This window comes from Acomys minous (assembly GCF_964271855.1).
Source record: "Acomys minous genome assembly, chromosome: 9".
Taxonomy (NCBI): Eukaryota; Metazoa; Chordata; class Mammalia; order Rodentia; family Muridae; genus Acomys; species Acomys minous.
The window spans coordinates 15,346,402-15,363,618 of record NC_140490.1 but is presented as its reverse complement, the minus strand read 5'-3'; the positions used below and the strand labels follow the sequence as shown (position 1 = coordinate 15,363,618).

Sequence of the window (17,217 nt, the reverse complement as noted above, 5' to 3'; positions counted from 1 at the left end):
TTGAAGTGGCTCCCTAAAAGTGATGGCACCCTGGAACCAGGCAAGGCATGAACTCCTGTGTGTGGCCCACAGAAAGGCAGACCTGGGGGAGGTTGACTCCAGGGAGCCAGGCTTTAGCTCTCCAAGGCCCAAGGTGACCGAGGAGGAGACCGAATAGACAGAGAGGGATGGCCTCAGAAGACAGAGGAACCTGCCAGAACATGGAGCCAACCCTTGGATTCTAGAGTTTAGGCCTCAGAGGACAGACTTTACCAGAACAAAGGAAAACAAGACCAGCCATGCTCGATGCCCCCTGTCTGCCAAGGCCTGTCAAACCTCCGATCTCTCAACTTGTATTTATTTTGAATTCAAAGTAAGACAAACATGGACAGTGAAAGCCACCACCCCCCAAAGGGGCCCCAAATGTCCAACTGGAGATCCAGAGCCCAAGAGCGGAAGTCTATAAGGAGAGTCCGTGACAACCTCCAACAGTCCCTGGTCCAGGACCCAATCAGGCCTTACCCAGGAGGGGGCCTGACAGGAAGTAAGACTGAGTCACAGGCAGACCTGAGAACAGAGGCTGCACAGCTCAGCTAGTGGGTGTTCTAGGGGCCCCCGACCAACACACAAGCTGGGCTGGGTTCTAGCACCGTCATACAAATGTTTATCCGTCAGGAAGAAGCTAAGTGGGCAGGTGGCTGGTCTGTCCTGACCTACAGTGGGCCCAGCCTGGCTTTCAACTAGGCACCAGCTACAGCGTGGGAAACGCAGGTTGGCGCCATCGGCCCGACAATGAACTTGAGATCTGCAGGTGGCAGAGGATAAGGTCTTTGTGTGGTAGGTTTCACTGTTACCAGGCAAGCCTTGTGGTGTGTTGCCCTTCCTGTGGGCCTCCTGAGACTGCCCACCACCTTTGCTTGACCCAGATTAAAGTAGCCTTGCTGTCCTGCCCCAAATGAAAGGATCTCGGCCTCCCTGACTTCCTTCTCACAGACTGTCCTACGACCACCTCCTGCCTATCCCATAATGTTTGCCACAGGCAACCAAGCCAGCATCCCAGCTGACGAACACCCGGATGGCACCTGACCAACAATGCATTACCATATGCCAGCAGGACAGACATCTCCAAGCTGTCCCCACTCCACCCACCTGCCCAGGCCCTCTGTGTCAATAGCCTTCTCACCTGTAGCCCTGTGTGAAGGTGCCATTGTCCCATGTCGCCATAGCCATTTGCTCACTCCTATTCAGGCTCCAAGGCTGGGCTGCTGGTACCCATGTACGAAGAAAACGAGATGACCATACACCGTACACAAAAGCACGAGGTAATGGCCTTGTGTTGCACAGATATTCAGACACACCCAGGCCTCTAAGGGGTGTGCTTGACCCCTGGGAAAGGCATAGAGGCAGCAAGACTGCCCTATCCCGAGGCTTCTCGCCTGACGCCAGTCTATCTCAGTTTTTCTGACCCACTGACATGCCATTCCTGCTCCAAACCAAAGGCCTCCGTTACAGTTTCCGTCCTTCAGTGAGCAGCAGGACCTTGATGATGGGGCAGATACATCCTTCAGGGCCTGGGGTCCCAGGACTGCCCTCAGCCTTCCCTTGAACAACCTATTACAGGAGCAGAGCCAGGCCTAAGGCCCGAGTCTACCTATCCCTGAGCTTTCTCACATGTATACTTGAGGGGCCCCATCCCAAGAGCCTAAAATCTTCAACAAGCCCCATCCTCCTTGAGAAGCCCTTGGGTAATAAAATCAGGCAGTTAAAGCCTTTGTGTCCCCCCTCTCCCCACTGCCCAGCCCACGCTAGGGCATTCCTAACACACACAGGCCATCTCTAACCCTAAGGTTCAGTGCCTCTGAACTGTAGCCATTTCCTACCAGGTGGGAACCTCAAGCCTGGCACGGCCCCCAAGCCCCACCCCAAGCCAGGCTTCCCAAAAGAAAGGCACCAGCTAGAATAAACCCCTATGGAGCGGGGTGAGAATGGCAGCCTTTCAAGCTTTGCAAGCACACCTGGGGATAGGTGGGTACTCGCTCCCCACTTCCTGAGGCAGGGAGCCTGGTACAAGTGACGGGCGGGGGGGGGGGGGGGGGGGCAGGCTGTTGGAAGCCTCTCCAAGTGACGCAAGCAGCCCTTCTGTAACGGTCAGTCAGGCCCCTGCACTTTGTGGGCAGAGGCCGCGTCTCATTCCTCACAGGACCACAGACCCTGGCAGAGATGTGCACTCAATTAGTCCTTCCTGTCCCCAGGCACAAGTGAGCTGGCCCAGCTCTATGTCACCAGCACCAGGGTTGGGGCAGCCCTGGCTCTAAGCCTTTCCTGCTATACCGAACTGCCTACCTCAGGGCTCATCGGCTAGATCTCTTTGCCAAACTTCAGCTGTGACAATTGGGAAGTGGGGCAAAGAGTGAAACCCCAACAAGCACAGTAGGTGACAAGCACAGTATACGGTACGCAGGAGGCCACCCACAGTGTCAGTTCTCTGAAGACTGAGGCGACACCAGCCACCTGGGCTTCCTGCGTAATGCAAGAATTCATTATTTCCTAGCGATGCTATTAAAAAATAAAACTGCCAAGAACCCCAGGGGAGTGACAGCAAAGCCCCGTAGACAGGCTAAACAAAAGGCTAAGTACCTTTACGGGAGAGAAACCAAGCTGATGTGCAGTGCAAAGATCCCTGTCCCAAACAAAGTTCAGAGCCCAGAATGGATGGGACAAGTAGCTCTTGGGAATAAAGCCCTTAAACGGTAGCCCAGCTGCATGGACTCATAAGCCCAAGGCTGGTGTTCAAGTGAGAGGGTGGGTTCCGGTGGCGTGGAGTCTCCACGGTGCCCTGTCACTGGCCTAGGGACCAAGTCTAGAGTCATGGCCAGCTTCAGGGTCACACGGCTCTTCACTCTGGAGCGGCTCCAGAACAGCCACAGCAGCTCGGCCGACGCAGCGACTGCATGACGGCCCGCAGAGGGCCCCTGCGGCCCTCCGTAGACAGGCTGTCCTCGCTGGCTGGTGCCTGCTGCAGCTGCTCAAACTGCATCTCCAGGTGCTTCTGGATGGCGATGCCGAGCACCTCGGGGTCCACCGAGGCTCCGTACACCTCCCACGTCATGCCCTCGGCGTCCCATCGCACATCCCTCACGGGTGATGACGCCTCCTCCAGGCTGGATCCCAGCATTACCTCCGGGAATATGTTCAGAGTCTCAGGTGCTTCCAGGGACGGGCTGGTAGCCACAGCCTTGCAGGCTGCCACTGGAGCTGCCTGAACCCCGGCATCCTGAGCTGATGTCACACCCAGGGCCAAATCAGTGGCTGAGGTCATGGTCCACACATCTTTGGTCCTAGAGCCAGACTCTGTGGGTAGCCCTGGAGGACCCCAAGGGTGGACACAGCAGTGAGGGTGTCCAGAAACCCCCCCAGGCAACTTACAGTGGAATTTCATCCTACACGGAGCTTGCAACCCAGACTCACTCACGGATGCCACCAATTTGGGAAAGGCCAGGATGCCTGTGGCAGGCAGAGCATGGCAGCAGCCACCAGCCACCGCCTCCCTCACGGTGCAGAGTAGAGCTGCTGGGGGCAGCGCATGACAGGAAGTGGTAGATGGCTGTCCAGTACCTTTGGGTTCACCCTGGGGACTGCTAATAAGACCGGTTGCACCTTCCAGTTCTACAGTTGGCACCCACACCTGACTCCCCCCCAACACGCAGGCTGATTTAGAAATTCCATCCTCTGGAGCTGGGTCCCTTTGCAGGATGGCATGGGTCTGGTCTCCTTGGCCAGCAACACTGCCAGGGTGCAGTTGAGCCCTGTGGACAGGTGAGCTACCAAGGGCGGAACAGCTGAGGCTGGCCTTCTGAACACTTCCATGACCCCGGGTCTGGGTACTGTGGACCAAGTCTGAGTGGCTCCTCTGTACAGCTGCCACACTGGGAGCCCGCAGGCGACACAGGTCACCGATGCCCATGGTAGACACATTCCCAACAGTGCTGCTCCTCCACTGGCCTGCGGCACCAGTCTGCGACCGAGGACTTGAGGTCTGTGCTTGTTCTATGCTCTCTGTCTGGCAGCCCGCTTCCTCCAGGGTCCGGGCACTCATGCCGGCCTCACCCTGCTGTGCCTGCCATACAGTGCTGCTGGCACTCTTGCGCAGCTCTGGCCTCTGCTCCCGGCCTTCACACAGCAAGCTGGAAGAGCTCTGAGACAGGGGCTGTGGGCGGGGACTCTGGGGCTCCCGGGTCCCTGGTTCACGGTGACTCGAACTCATGGCTGCCTACAAGAGAGAAAAGGGAAGTGAGTGAAGCCAAGCTGGGTGTGGGCACCTCAGCTGAATTCTTCTAGCCTCCATCCCAGTCTACCTGACTGATCAGAGCCATAAGGTCGTCAGTGACAAGTCACATATCAGAGACATCTCAAATCGAGGCTTCCACTGAAAATATCTAATAACCACTATTCCAGAAATAGGCCCTGAGGACCACCACTATGCCAGTTGTTTACCATACTTATGAGATAGGTGTGCTGGGGGTGGGTGGGTGGGAACCCAGGAGAAAAGCCAACTTTGCTGGGGCCCTAGAAGTGGCCATGTGGTATCATGAGAGAGCTTTGGGAAGACCTCTCTCAGGCCACCAACACAGAGACATCGCAGATTTTAACAGCCAGCACAGCTGAGTACTCCTGGGACTGGCAGCATCCACTTTAATAGGGACCACAGCCTCCTAGGTACGGAGTAGGGGCTCAGAGAAGGCTTGTGGGAACCACAAGGAACCAATGAACACTGAGTAGGCCGAGCAGTTCCCTGGTTCTTCTCATGTCCTCGTCCCATCCTGACCTCCTGAACTGTGACACTGTCTCAGATTGTCTTGTCAGGTTCCTGGCTCTCACCCTGCCCCTAGGAAGGGGCGACCACGTGACCAGCCGTTAATGCCAGATGTTCACTCATCTGCAGCCAGTTCCCGAGCCCCTGCTGCCCTTGGGAACGTGGGAGCCATTTAGCTCTGGTTATGCCTGGGGATGACCATCCAGCAGTGGAAAGGGAAAGGGAAAAAGAGAGAAAAAAAAATAGAGTCCAATGGCAAAAATCAGACACACCCTCTGCAAAATGTGAACTCCGTCTTCCCAGCCTGCCTACTCCAACCCAAGAGCCACCCCACACCCAGAACCACCTAAACTCTACACAGCCACTTCCCACTTCATGACCCTCAGCCCCCTTCCCCCTCCCCTGAAGTTAGCAGAGTCAGGGCTATGGCCTGTTCCTTGCCATCAGGTTAGCACCTTGCCCTGACATGCTGCTGGCACTCATCTGCTGCATGGCTGACAGAGATTGAGCCTAAGAACAAGGCCATGGTGGAGTGGGCTAAGTGCCCAGTACTCAGTGTGAGGAAAGGCCCTGCCAAGGCAAAGAACTCGCAGGGATGCTAGGGAAAGACTTTCTGGAGATTTCTCATGGGGAGCAAGGCTGGGGAGATGAAGGAACAGGTAGGTGGTCAGGTGACACAAGAAAGTGCCAGGCAAGCTGGGACATGGGCAGGGCCGGAAGGTCAGGATAACTGGGCCAACCCAGCCCTGGTCAGATGGGGAAGATCACCTGGGGACTCCCTGTCAGGCGGGACGGGCTGGAGAGGCATGGCAGATAGAGAAGGCAACAGTTTTGGTTTAGGCAATCCCAATCCTCCCCACCTACCTTTGGCCGATAAAGACTGACAGGAAACCAACCACCCTGGCCAGGAGCAAGGCCACCCAAAATGCCACGTGTGGCTAATGGTCACTGTATCGGGTCATGCCGCTCTGAACACAGCCAATACGGTAAGGAGTGTCCTGTCCCAGCTGTTCCTTGTGTCCAAAGCCAGACTGGATGAATGGCCAAGACTTTAGCAGGCTACTGGCCTCAAGGAACTCAACAATCAACAGTCAAGTGAAAGGACTAAAGCAGTTACAGTGATGACAATAACAACTTTGAATGCTGCAGGCTTGGGCCATACCCTTTGCTAATACTGTCTCATTCCATTGTCACAGCAACCTCGTGGTGTAAGTCATCACTTCTGCTCTACAAATGAGGTCACAGCTCAGAAGCGCAGTGGTCTGACCAGGGCTCCATCAGGAATCAAGCCCATGAGTATATGTGGTCCTCTGCCCCTTGGAACAGTGTGCAGATATCTGACCTGACCAGTGTAGGCCCCTGGACTTCTAGTACCTCTCCCCCGTCTCTGTCACTCCGGATGGTGCCCATGACCTGCCAAGGGATCAAATGAGTAGGAACAAAGCTTGACACCCCCCCCCCACCCATCACCTCACTCGATTCTTACACTGCAAAGAATAAGGACAGAAAGACACCCACATCTCAGAAAGTCCTGTGGGCACCACGTTATCCTCAGCAAGGAGCCAACCACCCAGCCATGGGGTCTAAGAGCCCTGAGGAAACACCATTGGAAAAACCTACACCGCTCTTGGGTGAGACCCACTACTATGGATCTTCCTAGGGAACAGAAAATATATAAAGAACAGGCCAGCCCCTTGGACCTCAGAGGAAACAGGTGGGACAAGACTGAGGCAACCCCAACCCCACCAAGACCTAGTGAGAAGCCATTTGCAAGAAGGCTGTTGTTACACCTGCTCCCCTACACACCGCTCAGTGCCCAGAGAGACAAGTGACCTCAGAAACCCCAGTGAGAAGCTATGTATCCAATGGCTACCTTATCCACTACAACACACCGGGCTGGAGCAATTCAAAGATGTCAAAGAAGCCACAACTGCAAATAGCTAATTTAAAGCCTCACCAGTGTGTCAACCACTCTCAAATGCAGCAAACAACCAATGGCGTTTTGAATGGGGGGAAAAAAAACAGCTTTGCAGAAACTTCCAGACCAGCTCAGCCAAAGAGAGCCACTTGCCCCAGCCCAGAAATCTAGATCTTAGGATATGCCCAAGTAGGATGACCAAGGCGCCAATCCCTCTTGTTAAGCAATATGATGCATTGGGGATGGCTTATCAGCTCTACAGGAGGAGGGCTCCAAGGGAAGCATCTAGGTAACCCTTGGGAGGGGAGGTTTCCCCTCCTCCTTGTCACCAACACATTGGGCTAGGCTGAGGGGAAGGACTCCCAGGGTGAGAAGGACAGAGCAGACCCTGCTCCCAATACTGGCTCTTCTTTCTACTGCATCTCTGCCCTTAGGTTTCTTTCAGCCTCACTCTCCCCAGTCTACAAAAGTGAAGTAAGCCCTACCCCACTAGGTTGCTGTGACGGCTGAACACAATGGCATGAGGTAATCATCTTTCTCTCCTCCATTGTCATCATCATCGGTGACTTGAACCACAGTGTTATAGGAACTAGCACTGGGAAAGTTCTAGAAGCAAAGACAACACTTTAGGAAGCCACCAAGATGCCCCACAGGTAAGCATCATCTTGCAGTTCTTGCTACCTTCATCCTATCCTGTGACATTACCAGTTTCCCCAGTGCCCCCCATCACCACACTTAGTTTCCCAGGGCTGATTTTAAACCTTCATCTGGTAGGCTATGCATATACACAGGGCTGGGATATGCGTGCCACATGCCTAGAGCGTCATGTTGCAGTCATGGGCAGGTTCTAGTTTCACCCAAATCAGATCCCGGGAAGAGGCTGAAGGGATGGTTCAGTGGTTAAGGGCACATACTGCCCTTGCAGAGGACCTAAGTTTGGTTCCTAACACTCATGTTGAGTGGCTTTCAACTACCTGGAACTTCAGCTCCAAAGGACCAGAAGTCTCTGATGTCCACAGGCACCCATATTCCCATGTACATACCCACACACAGATACTCTCTCCTGAGAAGAGGTTTTAGCCTAACAGAAAAGGCAGACATACAAAGGTCTCCAAGGGCCTTAGTATTGGCGATGCTCTTTCTCCCACCTTGTTTAATGCAAAAGTTGTGACAGCTGTAGCTGACGTCACGTGGTCACTGCTGGACTGTTGGTCCTGCTGCCTCAGGTTCTCCTCTGAACAGCCAGACAACCAACCACCCTCACATGCAGTATCAATGTCATTTTGATGAAGTGCTCCCCCCAGATTTTCAGAAACTTCCAGACTAGTCCAGCCTGAGACTCTGCTTGGTTGGAAGTTCCAATTCTCACCTCCAACTGAGAAGCCCAGACCTTTGGGTGGGTCCAGGAAGGCTTCTAAGGGGCCCATCTCAGACACCCTATGTCATCCATATAAGTACACTCCTCTTAAGTCGCAGGTGCTTAGATGATAACTTCCATAGCCAGAAAGCCACAAAAAGGAAAAGCAAGTCCACAAAGGAGGGAGAGCATGGGGTGAGGGGAGAACCAGAACAGGTCACAGCGTTAGAAAATATTCAAGGACAAGGTAAGGAGACCCACTACAAATACCTCAATAACCTTGTAGAGAGAGGTGTGGCCACCTATAGCAGGTGGTTTGATCCATCCCAGAGCAAATAAAAAGACCCAACACTCAATCCGAATGGGAAATGCAGCAGGGGACATTCCTAAAAGGAGGTGGGGGAGGGGGTCCTCAGATAAAACCAGCCTCTTAGCCTCTACCCTCCTAGGGATGATACAGAGCCTAAAGGCAGAGGAATGCCAGGAAAAGGTTCTTGGGGTAAGCCTGGGGCAACAACGTCAAGAAATCACCCTGCTCTCTGTAAACAGATCTAAACCCCAAAGAGTCCCACAACCTGAGCCCTGTGAGGGTTTGCCCTCTCCCTTAGAGGGCCTTCTGGTGGGCTGAATAAGTCTCCCGGTCAGCAGCAAAGGCATGAAAGCTGCCCAGGTGACCACTGTGACCCTACCTGTACTCCCCAGCACAGTGCCCCAGCTTGAGCACTCGCCTCACTGTGGTCACCCCAAAGGCCTCACAGGCCGGTTTACAGTCCCAGCCTGCAGGAGAGAACGTTCGTTCACACAGCAGCACTCTGCATGCCAAGCACAGGCCGCCCCTGCTGCGGGCAAAGGCCTGAACGCACCACACACCACGCAGCCTCCCAGGCCAGGCAGGGCTCCCATCTCCGCACCTCCAAAGCAAAACCCACAGGGGTCTTAAGGAGAAGAAGCCAACACAAGCCTCAGAACTACAGACCTTTGCAGGACAAAGGCTCAAAGGACGTGGGGCAGTGAGCTCGCGGGTAGGGATGCTCCTGGGCAGAAGAGGGCGGGGTGTTTGCAATAGAGGACAGGGTGGGGGATGCAGACAGAAGAAAGGAGGAACCACGGAGGGAAGAAGCCAAGGAAGGGGGCGGAGGCCAGTGGACAAAGGTCGGGGTCAGAGAAAAGCAAAATACAAAACACGGAGGCTGAGCAGAGGGGACATGGAAAAGGGGACCGGAGTGTAAGGGGAGGCGACGGTACGGAGGAATGCGGCGCAGGCAGCGGTGAGGAGTGGGTTCAGGGGTTCAAGGAAGGGGCGGCGGCGCCCACACCACCCCAGCACCCACCACGGCCCGCGTGGAGCCAGACTCTCACCCTGTCGCCGCCACAGGGCCGCACAGGCCGGCGGAAGCTCTGCTCCTGCAGCCGCCACAGGTGCCCGGCGCCAAGATGGAGCCGGAGCCGCACCGGGTCTAGCCCGCCGCGGTGCAGCGCGGAGCCCGCGCAGCCAAAGGGCAGACGGTGAGGCTGGCACTGGTACCTGGAGCAGGGGCGCTGGGGGATGGGGGGCGGCGGCTCGCTCACCTGGGCGCGCCCCGCCACTTCACGGCTTCGGCGTGCCAGCCCCGCCCCTGTCTCGGCCCCGCCCCCCCGCCCACTTCTCTAGGCTCCGCCCCCAAGAGCGCCCAACTCCCTTGGAGACCCCTCCTCGAGGCTGTTTCCCCACTATGGGATCATCCCTCTTTGCAGACCTCTTGACACAGCCGGCTGGTGTGTTCCAGTCTTCCACCCCTAATGGGCGCCATCGTCCTGTCCCAGTCTAGCCGTGTTCAGCCTTGCATGGGTGACTGCCGCAAATCCTCCATGTCCCAAATTTACTCCCTTAGAGATCTGCCCTTTCAACTCCTCCCTCTGGCACTAGAATATACAGACCTCATGGCCCCAGCCCTTTATCCTTTATCATTTTTTCCCACTTCTCACAATTCTCTGAGCCTTTCCCTACAGCTATGGCTTAGGGGTTCTTCAGGCCCGGATCCAGCAGTACTACCCTTCCAGGTCTACACTCACCTCAGGGAGAAACCCAAGCTTAAGCCCAGTTCTTTCAGGTCCTCGGAAACACCTGGCCAGGCCCCAGGGCCCCAACTTCACAGTCTCATTTCCCAAAGACACATCCTCAGCCATGTCCTCCGAGGTCCATATTCTTGACATCCTGTCACCCCATCCGCTTCCAGGACCATTTCCACCCTTGCCCTCTGACCCAATCCAACTTGAGGGCTTCCGTTTCCCAGCCTGCCTCAGGAATACAGAGAGTTGACATTCACAGTGACCACCAGGGGAAGAGACTCACTGGGGTCTGAAGTCTTTCCCTATAATTCCCTGAAGGCCTTGATTCCACCTTGTCCCTTCCTAAAAGCTCTACAGAGTCTGGGGCTGCCTGGTCTCATGGGAAACCTAGGAATCCCATAACAATTCCCTCAACATCTCCAGATACACAGGACAGGAAGCCACCTCACCCAGATCTGGCCAGGAATTCCTGGAACCCTGGTACCCAGAGCCACACAGTAAGAGGGGCCTGTGCTTCTTCTGAGGCCGGCCTCAGAGGATTAAGTCCCAGCATCACACTCCTTTGTTGCCAGCGGCCCTGGGGGCCCCAACTTGCCTAGGGTTGTCTACAATCCTTCCATGTACTTATGGGGAGCCAGCACCATCTTTGTTCCTCCCCCAGTAGGGGCATCTCTGTCTTCTCAGAAACACCTAGATTTCCGTAGTCTCCTCTTGCCAGCAGGACCTCACAGCATTCTCTCCAGATCGGGAGGACAGCCATCTTGGAAGAACTGAGCATGCTAACAACAGGGGTATCCAAGTAGGGGGCCTCGGGTTCCTGCTTCCCCATTACTCCCAGCCTGCCTGAAGGCTCCTGCCCAGAGAGATGTTATACGATTTCTGTGCCAGGGACACTGACCAACAGCCGTCCCTCCCAGGAATCACTGCTCTTCTCATAGTAATGTTCCCTTTCCGGAGAAGTCACTTGCATACCAAGAAGGAAGGGATGAGGTAAATGTGGTTACATCGAGAGCCAGATGTAGACCCCAAGCCCGAGGCTCCTAGCTACCAGAGCATCCTGACCAGAACCTTGCCGTGTATACAACAAGGAAGCCTGCTCTGGATTGGATGTCAATAGATGTCTGCCATACTGCATATACACAGGCATGGTCTGCCTGGACCATGCCACCAGGACCTCTGAACATCACCTTGCTCTTGGCCTGTTGGCTCACTGGTCCCATGGCTTAGCAAGGAGGCTCCCCCTGGCTACCATAGTGACCCAGGGAGAGCCTGCCATAGGGATTTAGATAACAATTCCTATCCGACTTCCAACCTGTTCATTTACCCTGTGATCCCACACCCAGGCAATCCTGTTCATCTCTCTGGGAATCAGTTCGCTCATCTGATAAACGATGGTAATTACCTCCCTATCTCATGGGCTGTGGAGAGTAGATTGTGAAAGTGTTCTGTGCAATGTTCTTGCTGCTGCCACTCACATAATTACCTCGCCTCTCCTGTGTTCTACGAGTACAAGCTCCGGCTGTTGGGAGTAGGGTGCAGATGGGACTTTGTAGAGCACTGTGGGAAGGAGAGGTGTATATGGCTTGATAACCATACGGGACAAGTGCCATTTTCTGAGAGGAACAGTCATGGAATGTTCTCAGAGGCTTGTAGTGGGCACAGTGAGAGGCTGGTGTCGCTCAGTAGAGAAGCAGGAGTCTCTCGGGAGGCGTGAGCATCACGGACACAGAGGTGACTCAAGGGTGAGTAAGATCTTCAGGGAAAGAGATGAGTGAGGAGAGGTTTAGAGACCAAGCTATGAGAAACCAAGTGGCAAGGACTGGGAACTAGACAGCATAGAAGAAAATGGGTACATTGAGGTGACCCAGGGCAGCTAGAGCATGTTCTTCATAGAGGTGCTGGAGGCAGACACTCCAGGAGTGGGGAGAGGAGAAATTGACAAGGTATATATCCACTCAGCTAAACCACGGCCATAAAGGGAAGAAGACAGATATGGCTGGAAAGAAAGATGGGCGTCAAGAAGGCTGTTTTATTTGAGTAGGTTTTGTTCCTTCTGTGTGACTTTCAATACGCCCAATCTTGCCTTGTTGTCACACAACTAATTCTGGTTAAACTAAGCAAAAGGGCAGTGAGCATCAATGCAGGGAGCAATGTCAGTGGAAGATGACATTGAAAAACCAGCTTGCCTCTGCAAGGCAGGAGCCAGGTGACATAACATCCCGTGACGTCGCACCCTGTGACTGCCTTGGAAGGAAGAGCTTGGCTCCTATCATAGTTTCTCTCCCTGGTGCTGTGATAAAATACTCTGACAAAAGGAGCTTGAGAGAGGAATGTTTTATTCTAGCTCACAGTTCTAGGATGCAGTCCACTGCAGCAGGGAGGTCAGGGCGGGAGCTTGAGGCAGCTGGTCACATGGTATTCATACCCTGGAAGCAGAGCTCCATACATGTGTGCTAATGCTCAGCTCACCATCTCCACTTCACTCAGTCAAGGCTCCCCTGCCCTGGGAATTGTCCCATTCATAATTAAGATTGATCTCACAATCAATTAACTTGATCAAGATAATCTGGCACAGGCATTACCAGTGCCCCATATCCCAGGTGATTGTAGCTTCTGTCACATTAACAATTAACACCATCTCTGCTTCTCTGTAAGAATGCCTCTCTAGGGGCCCCATCACCCCACTGAGAACACACACACACACACACACACACACACACACACACACACACACACACACACCATGCTTTCTCTCAAAAGAGGAATGGAGGCAGAGTGGCCCAAAAGAGACAGGGTAGTGTGCACTGTTCACACAGCATGGAGTCACTACTGTGTAAAGTCTCCAAAGGGCTGAGATGTAGAGCAAGTTAAAGAGGAGGAGGGGCAGGCATCTTTTCTGTTTTTAATGTAACAGGAGCAAGAAGAAATATTATGACAATAGTGACGGATTCAGTTTCTTTTCTCCTGGTAACCCTGGCCTGAAAATGTGATCTACAAATCTTGGAATCTAAAAAGATTGCATACTAATATCTTTTACACCAAGCCTGGGGCAGAGAAAAGGGGCTCCTCAACTGTGGGTCGGATAACACACCGTATCTGTGGTAATTCAGAAGAGATGTACCACTAAATTGGGATGTGCTGATGGCTGAGGAGGAGAAAGCATCAGCTATGTCAAACTGTATGTTTTTCTAGCAAAAATATCCCCACAATACAAGAGACTCCTTTAACCATCACCTCTACAAATAAAAGGGCACTAACTCCCCATGTATACAATAGGTGGTGGGCAGATGGATGGATGGATGGATGGATGCATGGATGGATGCATGGATGGATGCATGGATGGATGCATGGATGGATGCATGGATGGATGATAATTTATCCAAGAATACCTACTCTGTCTTAGTTCGACTCTACATTTTCCTGAGTCCCAGATTGTGCACCTGAAGTACAGAATGGGCTGATTCATAGGCGCCTTTGCCCCAAAGCCTGCCTTAGAGGAGTTCAGGGAGACTGATGACAGATGCACATATGAACAACTAGGTCACAGCAACAGCAGGAAACAGAAGGGTCTAGGGCACACGAAAATGCATTCTAACGGCATGCTTTCCAGCTCCCCACATTCTCTTCATTTCGTTTAAAGATCAGCCCTCACAGAGACCAACCTCAGTCTACTGTCTCCTCATCTGTAGACGTTCCTCTAGCCAAGAACACTACCCAGAACACTGGTTACATTTCCTAGGTACCATTCTGCCCCCTGAGAGGTGAAATAATTTCTGTATCTTCTTGCTTATGCTCTTCAGAAGCAACATGCTTTATTTTTTACCTCTCCCACAAAGACAATGAAGTCATGATGCTTGTTTGTACCACTCCAATGAAGGTAGGAACCTAGAGGTGTCATAGGCCAAACCCCAACATAGCCTATCAGCTCTTGACTATTTGTGACCAGACTTTACACAAAAGAGAAGTTGATATCTACCCTGTGTCCTTCACTTATTTGGCATGGGGACTACCTTCCTGAAGAAAAGCCTATATACTAGTAAATGCAGAATTTCCACCTGGAAGAGGTACAGAGCTTGTGCTGCCTACTTTTATGTCAGTTTGACACAGTTTGAGTCATTTAGGAAGAGAGCAACCCAAGTGAGAAGATGTCCCTCCCCAGATTGGCATTTAGGCAAGCCTGTGGTACATTTTATTTCATTGATGATTAATGCAGAAAAGCCCAGGACTCTGTGGGCAGTGTCACCTGTGGACAGGTGGTCCTGGCTTCTATAAGAAAGCATGCTGAGCAAGCCAGGTGGAGTAGGCCAATAAGAAGCACTCCTCTGCCAGGCGTGGCAGAGCACACCTGTAATCCCCAGCCCTGAGGGAAGCGGAGGCAGGCGGATCTCTGTGAGTTTGAGGTCAGCCTGGTCTACAAAGTAAGTCCAGGACAGCCAAGGCTACACAGAGAAACCCTGTCTAGGAAAGAAGAAGAAGGAGGAGGAGGAGGAGGAGGAGGAGGAGAAGGAGAAGAAGAAGACATTCATGGTCTCTGCATCAGCTCCTACCTCCAGGTTCCTGCTCTGTTTGAGTTCCTGCCCTGATTTCCCTCAGTGATGGAGTGTGGTGTGAAACTATAAGACGAATAAATCCTTTCTTACCCAAGTTGATTTGTTCATGGTGTTTTATCAAAGCAATAGAAATCCTAACTAAAAGAAAACTAAAAGATGTAAGAAAAAAAGTTTCTAAATATATGCATGATAAATAAATAATAAATAAATAAATAATAGATAAATAAATAAATAAATAAGGCAGGCTGGACAGCTGGAAGCTCTTGTTTTATCATTCCCTACAGTGATTTTAAAAATCACTTTTGACTCTAAGAGACATGGTTGGAAACTTTATGGTGTTGGCATTTTCCAAATTCCCATAAAGGCCTGCATGTGTTGGAAGGACATGGACAGAGCTCACCCTGCACAGGCAGAGGTAGGAGAGAGTAACTACAGGCAGGCTGTACTACAAATTGAGGAAGGCACTGCAGAAGTTTCTAAGATGTTGTGTTAGCAGGTCAAGTATGAAGATGCCTTTCTCCAGCCCCTTTGATGAAGGGTCTCTGAGCCTACTATGACAGGCCCTAAATAGCCAAGACCACACCAAGGCTGCTGATCCTTCTAGACCAAGGTGAATATTTATGCTGGCATCAGGTTAAGGATGGCATACATAGATTATACACAATATCCGGTCTGATCAATAAGAGGACGTGGTTTTCTGGCTCAGTTCCATTGCTTGCCTATGGGAAACACTGGACGCAAGCAGGTAGAAAGCAGCTGAGCTTCTAAAGGACACCTGTTACCAGAGACTGTGCTTCTCCAGGAAGAGCCCCTGCCCCACTGTTGCCAAGGCTTCTCTAACAGGAAGTGGCTACAAAGCTGTAAGCCCCTAAGTGAACAAGTTCAATGCCCACTTCGGGTGGAAGATGGACAAAGAGGAAACCACAGACCCGATGACGTCAAGTCCCAAAGGAAAATCCCAGAGAAGGAAGTCATCCTCAAGGGATGTGCTCTACCCCCAGGACCTTGTAATTTTAGGCCACCAAGGACTGACAGCTGCCACTTTTCCTTCTGGGCGGGAGATCCCAATGGGTTATCCTGTTCTTACTAGCTGAATGAAAAGAGCCGTAACTGTGTCGTACAGGGGCCCATGCACATGGGGCAGGCTAGCTCTCACCAGCAACCAGGCTTGGAGCCAGATGTGAGCCCTGAATGGAGTCTCAGGGTTGTGTCTCCCAGGGACAGGACATATATGAGAGGGACAGGGCACATGGACATCTGGCTGGCCTGAGAGGCACACAAGCTGAGATTGTTAATTACTCTCAAATTGCCTTCATCTCTGTGTTAAAGGTTTTTCTCTGAGGATAGTAGTAGCAAGGTGCATTTGCACATCTCCCAGAAGCTATGTTTGGCCAAGTCACTGAACAGCAGGTCTGAGGTGAAGAGCGTCAAATCCTTTAATCAGAAGGGGTAATCCTCCTCTCAGCCCTTTCTCTCTGTTGCTATTGACTGGGCAGTGCAAATGTCTTAGTTCACTTCATAAATGACACCTAGGACAGTAATAAACTGGGAAGACCCTGGGTCTGCAGGCTGCTTACCTGCCTGCAGGTGATGGGGAGCTTCTCTCTTGCTTAAGCCTCTTTCTCTTCAGCCCATGGTTTAAAGATTAGTCACCCGTCCCTCTCCTGTCCATCCAGGTGCTGTAGGAGGGTCTCAGAGGAGAGGGGTGTGACTAAGCAAAAAGCCAATCCCTATGCCACCTTACCCTGGCTATTCTGGGCAAACATATGTCCCATTTAGAACAAGTCATGTGACATTCTTTGGAGGACCTGTGTGAGCACTGAAGCTGCTGCAGCCATCTTACACAGGGCCAACAGGGAAAGGCTCGGGGAAGGGGAAGGTAAGACTGTCCAAGTCTACACTGGCGCCTTCCGTCAGGGAAGACCAAACCTAACTCATCCTTGCATACCTCAATCATGGAAACAAAGTGCATTGCCTTTTTATGTAAACATTTTTGGAGAGATTTCTATCCCTTGTTTCTGAAAGGGGTAGCAGTGACAGACTTACCAGCAGTTTTGGAAGGATTATAGAGGCATTGCAGACCAGAGTTCAGACTTGAACCATCAGTCTGGCTTTCTTTGTCTTTGCTCCTCTCTGGTCTTTCAACCAGAGGGCGCCCTCTACTGACAAAAGATGTCTATTGCTTTGAACCTTGCATGTCCAGCTGGTGGCTTTTTATATTCTCTCTCTCTCTCTCTCTCTCTTTCTCTCTCTCTCTCTCTCTCTCTCTCTCTCTCTCTCTCTCTCTCTCTCTCTCTCTCTCTCTCTCTCTCCAATATATTTTTATTGATTCTTTGTGAATATCCCATGATGCATCTCAATCCCACTTATTTCCCATCCTTCCATGGCCACTCCCATCCTTGTAACCTCTCCCACCAAAATAAATAAATAAATAAATGAAAATGAAAATAAAAATTAACAAAAAAAAAAATCTCACCTGCCCTTCTATCAAAGTAGCCTTCTGTCACACCTGTCACAGCCGTCACATCTCAACTTCTGCCTTGTGAGTACC

The 17,217-nt window shown here is 52.2% G+C and overlaps 1 protein-coding gene across 3 annotated transcripts; it reads right to left on the bottom strand.

Annotated features, from left to right (window-relative positions):
- Nucleotides 1-2,456: 2,456 nt before the first annotated feature.
- GPRIN2 (G protein regulated inducer of neurite outgrowth 2) lies at nt 2,457-9,635 on the bottom strand. Of its 3 annotated transcripts, none has more exons than XM_084793893.1 (2): nt 9,427-9,635; nt 2,457-4,249 (listed from the first exon to the last, which is right to left on the bottom strand). In XM_084793893.1, exon 2 carries the CDS (start codon nt 4,241-4,243, stop codon nt 2,876-2,878), a length of 1,368 nt encoding a protein of 455 aa, XP_084650019.1. In that variant the 5' UTR covers nt 4,244-4,249; nt 9,427-9,635; the 3' UTR covers nt 2,457-2,875. The 3 variants fall into 3 exon arrangements, with proteins under 3 accessions (XP_084650019.1, XP_084650020.1, XP_084650018.1); XM_084793894.1 differs by having other exon boundaries at nt 2,457-4,245; XM_084793892.1 differs by lacking the exon at nt 9,427-9,635 and adding an exon at nt 8,757-8,865.
- Between the last annotated feature and the right edge of the window lie 7,582 nt (nt 9,636-17,217).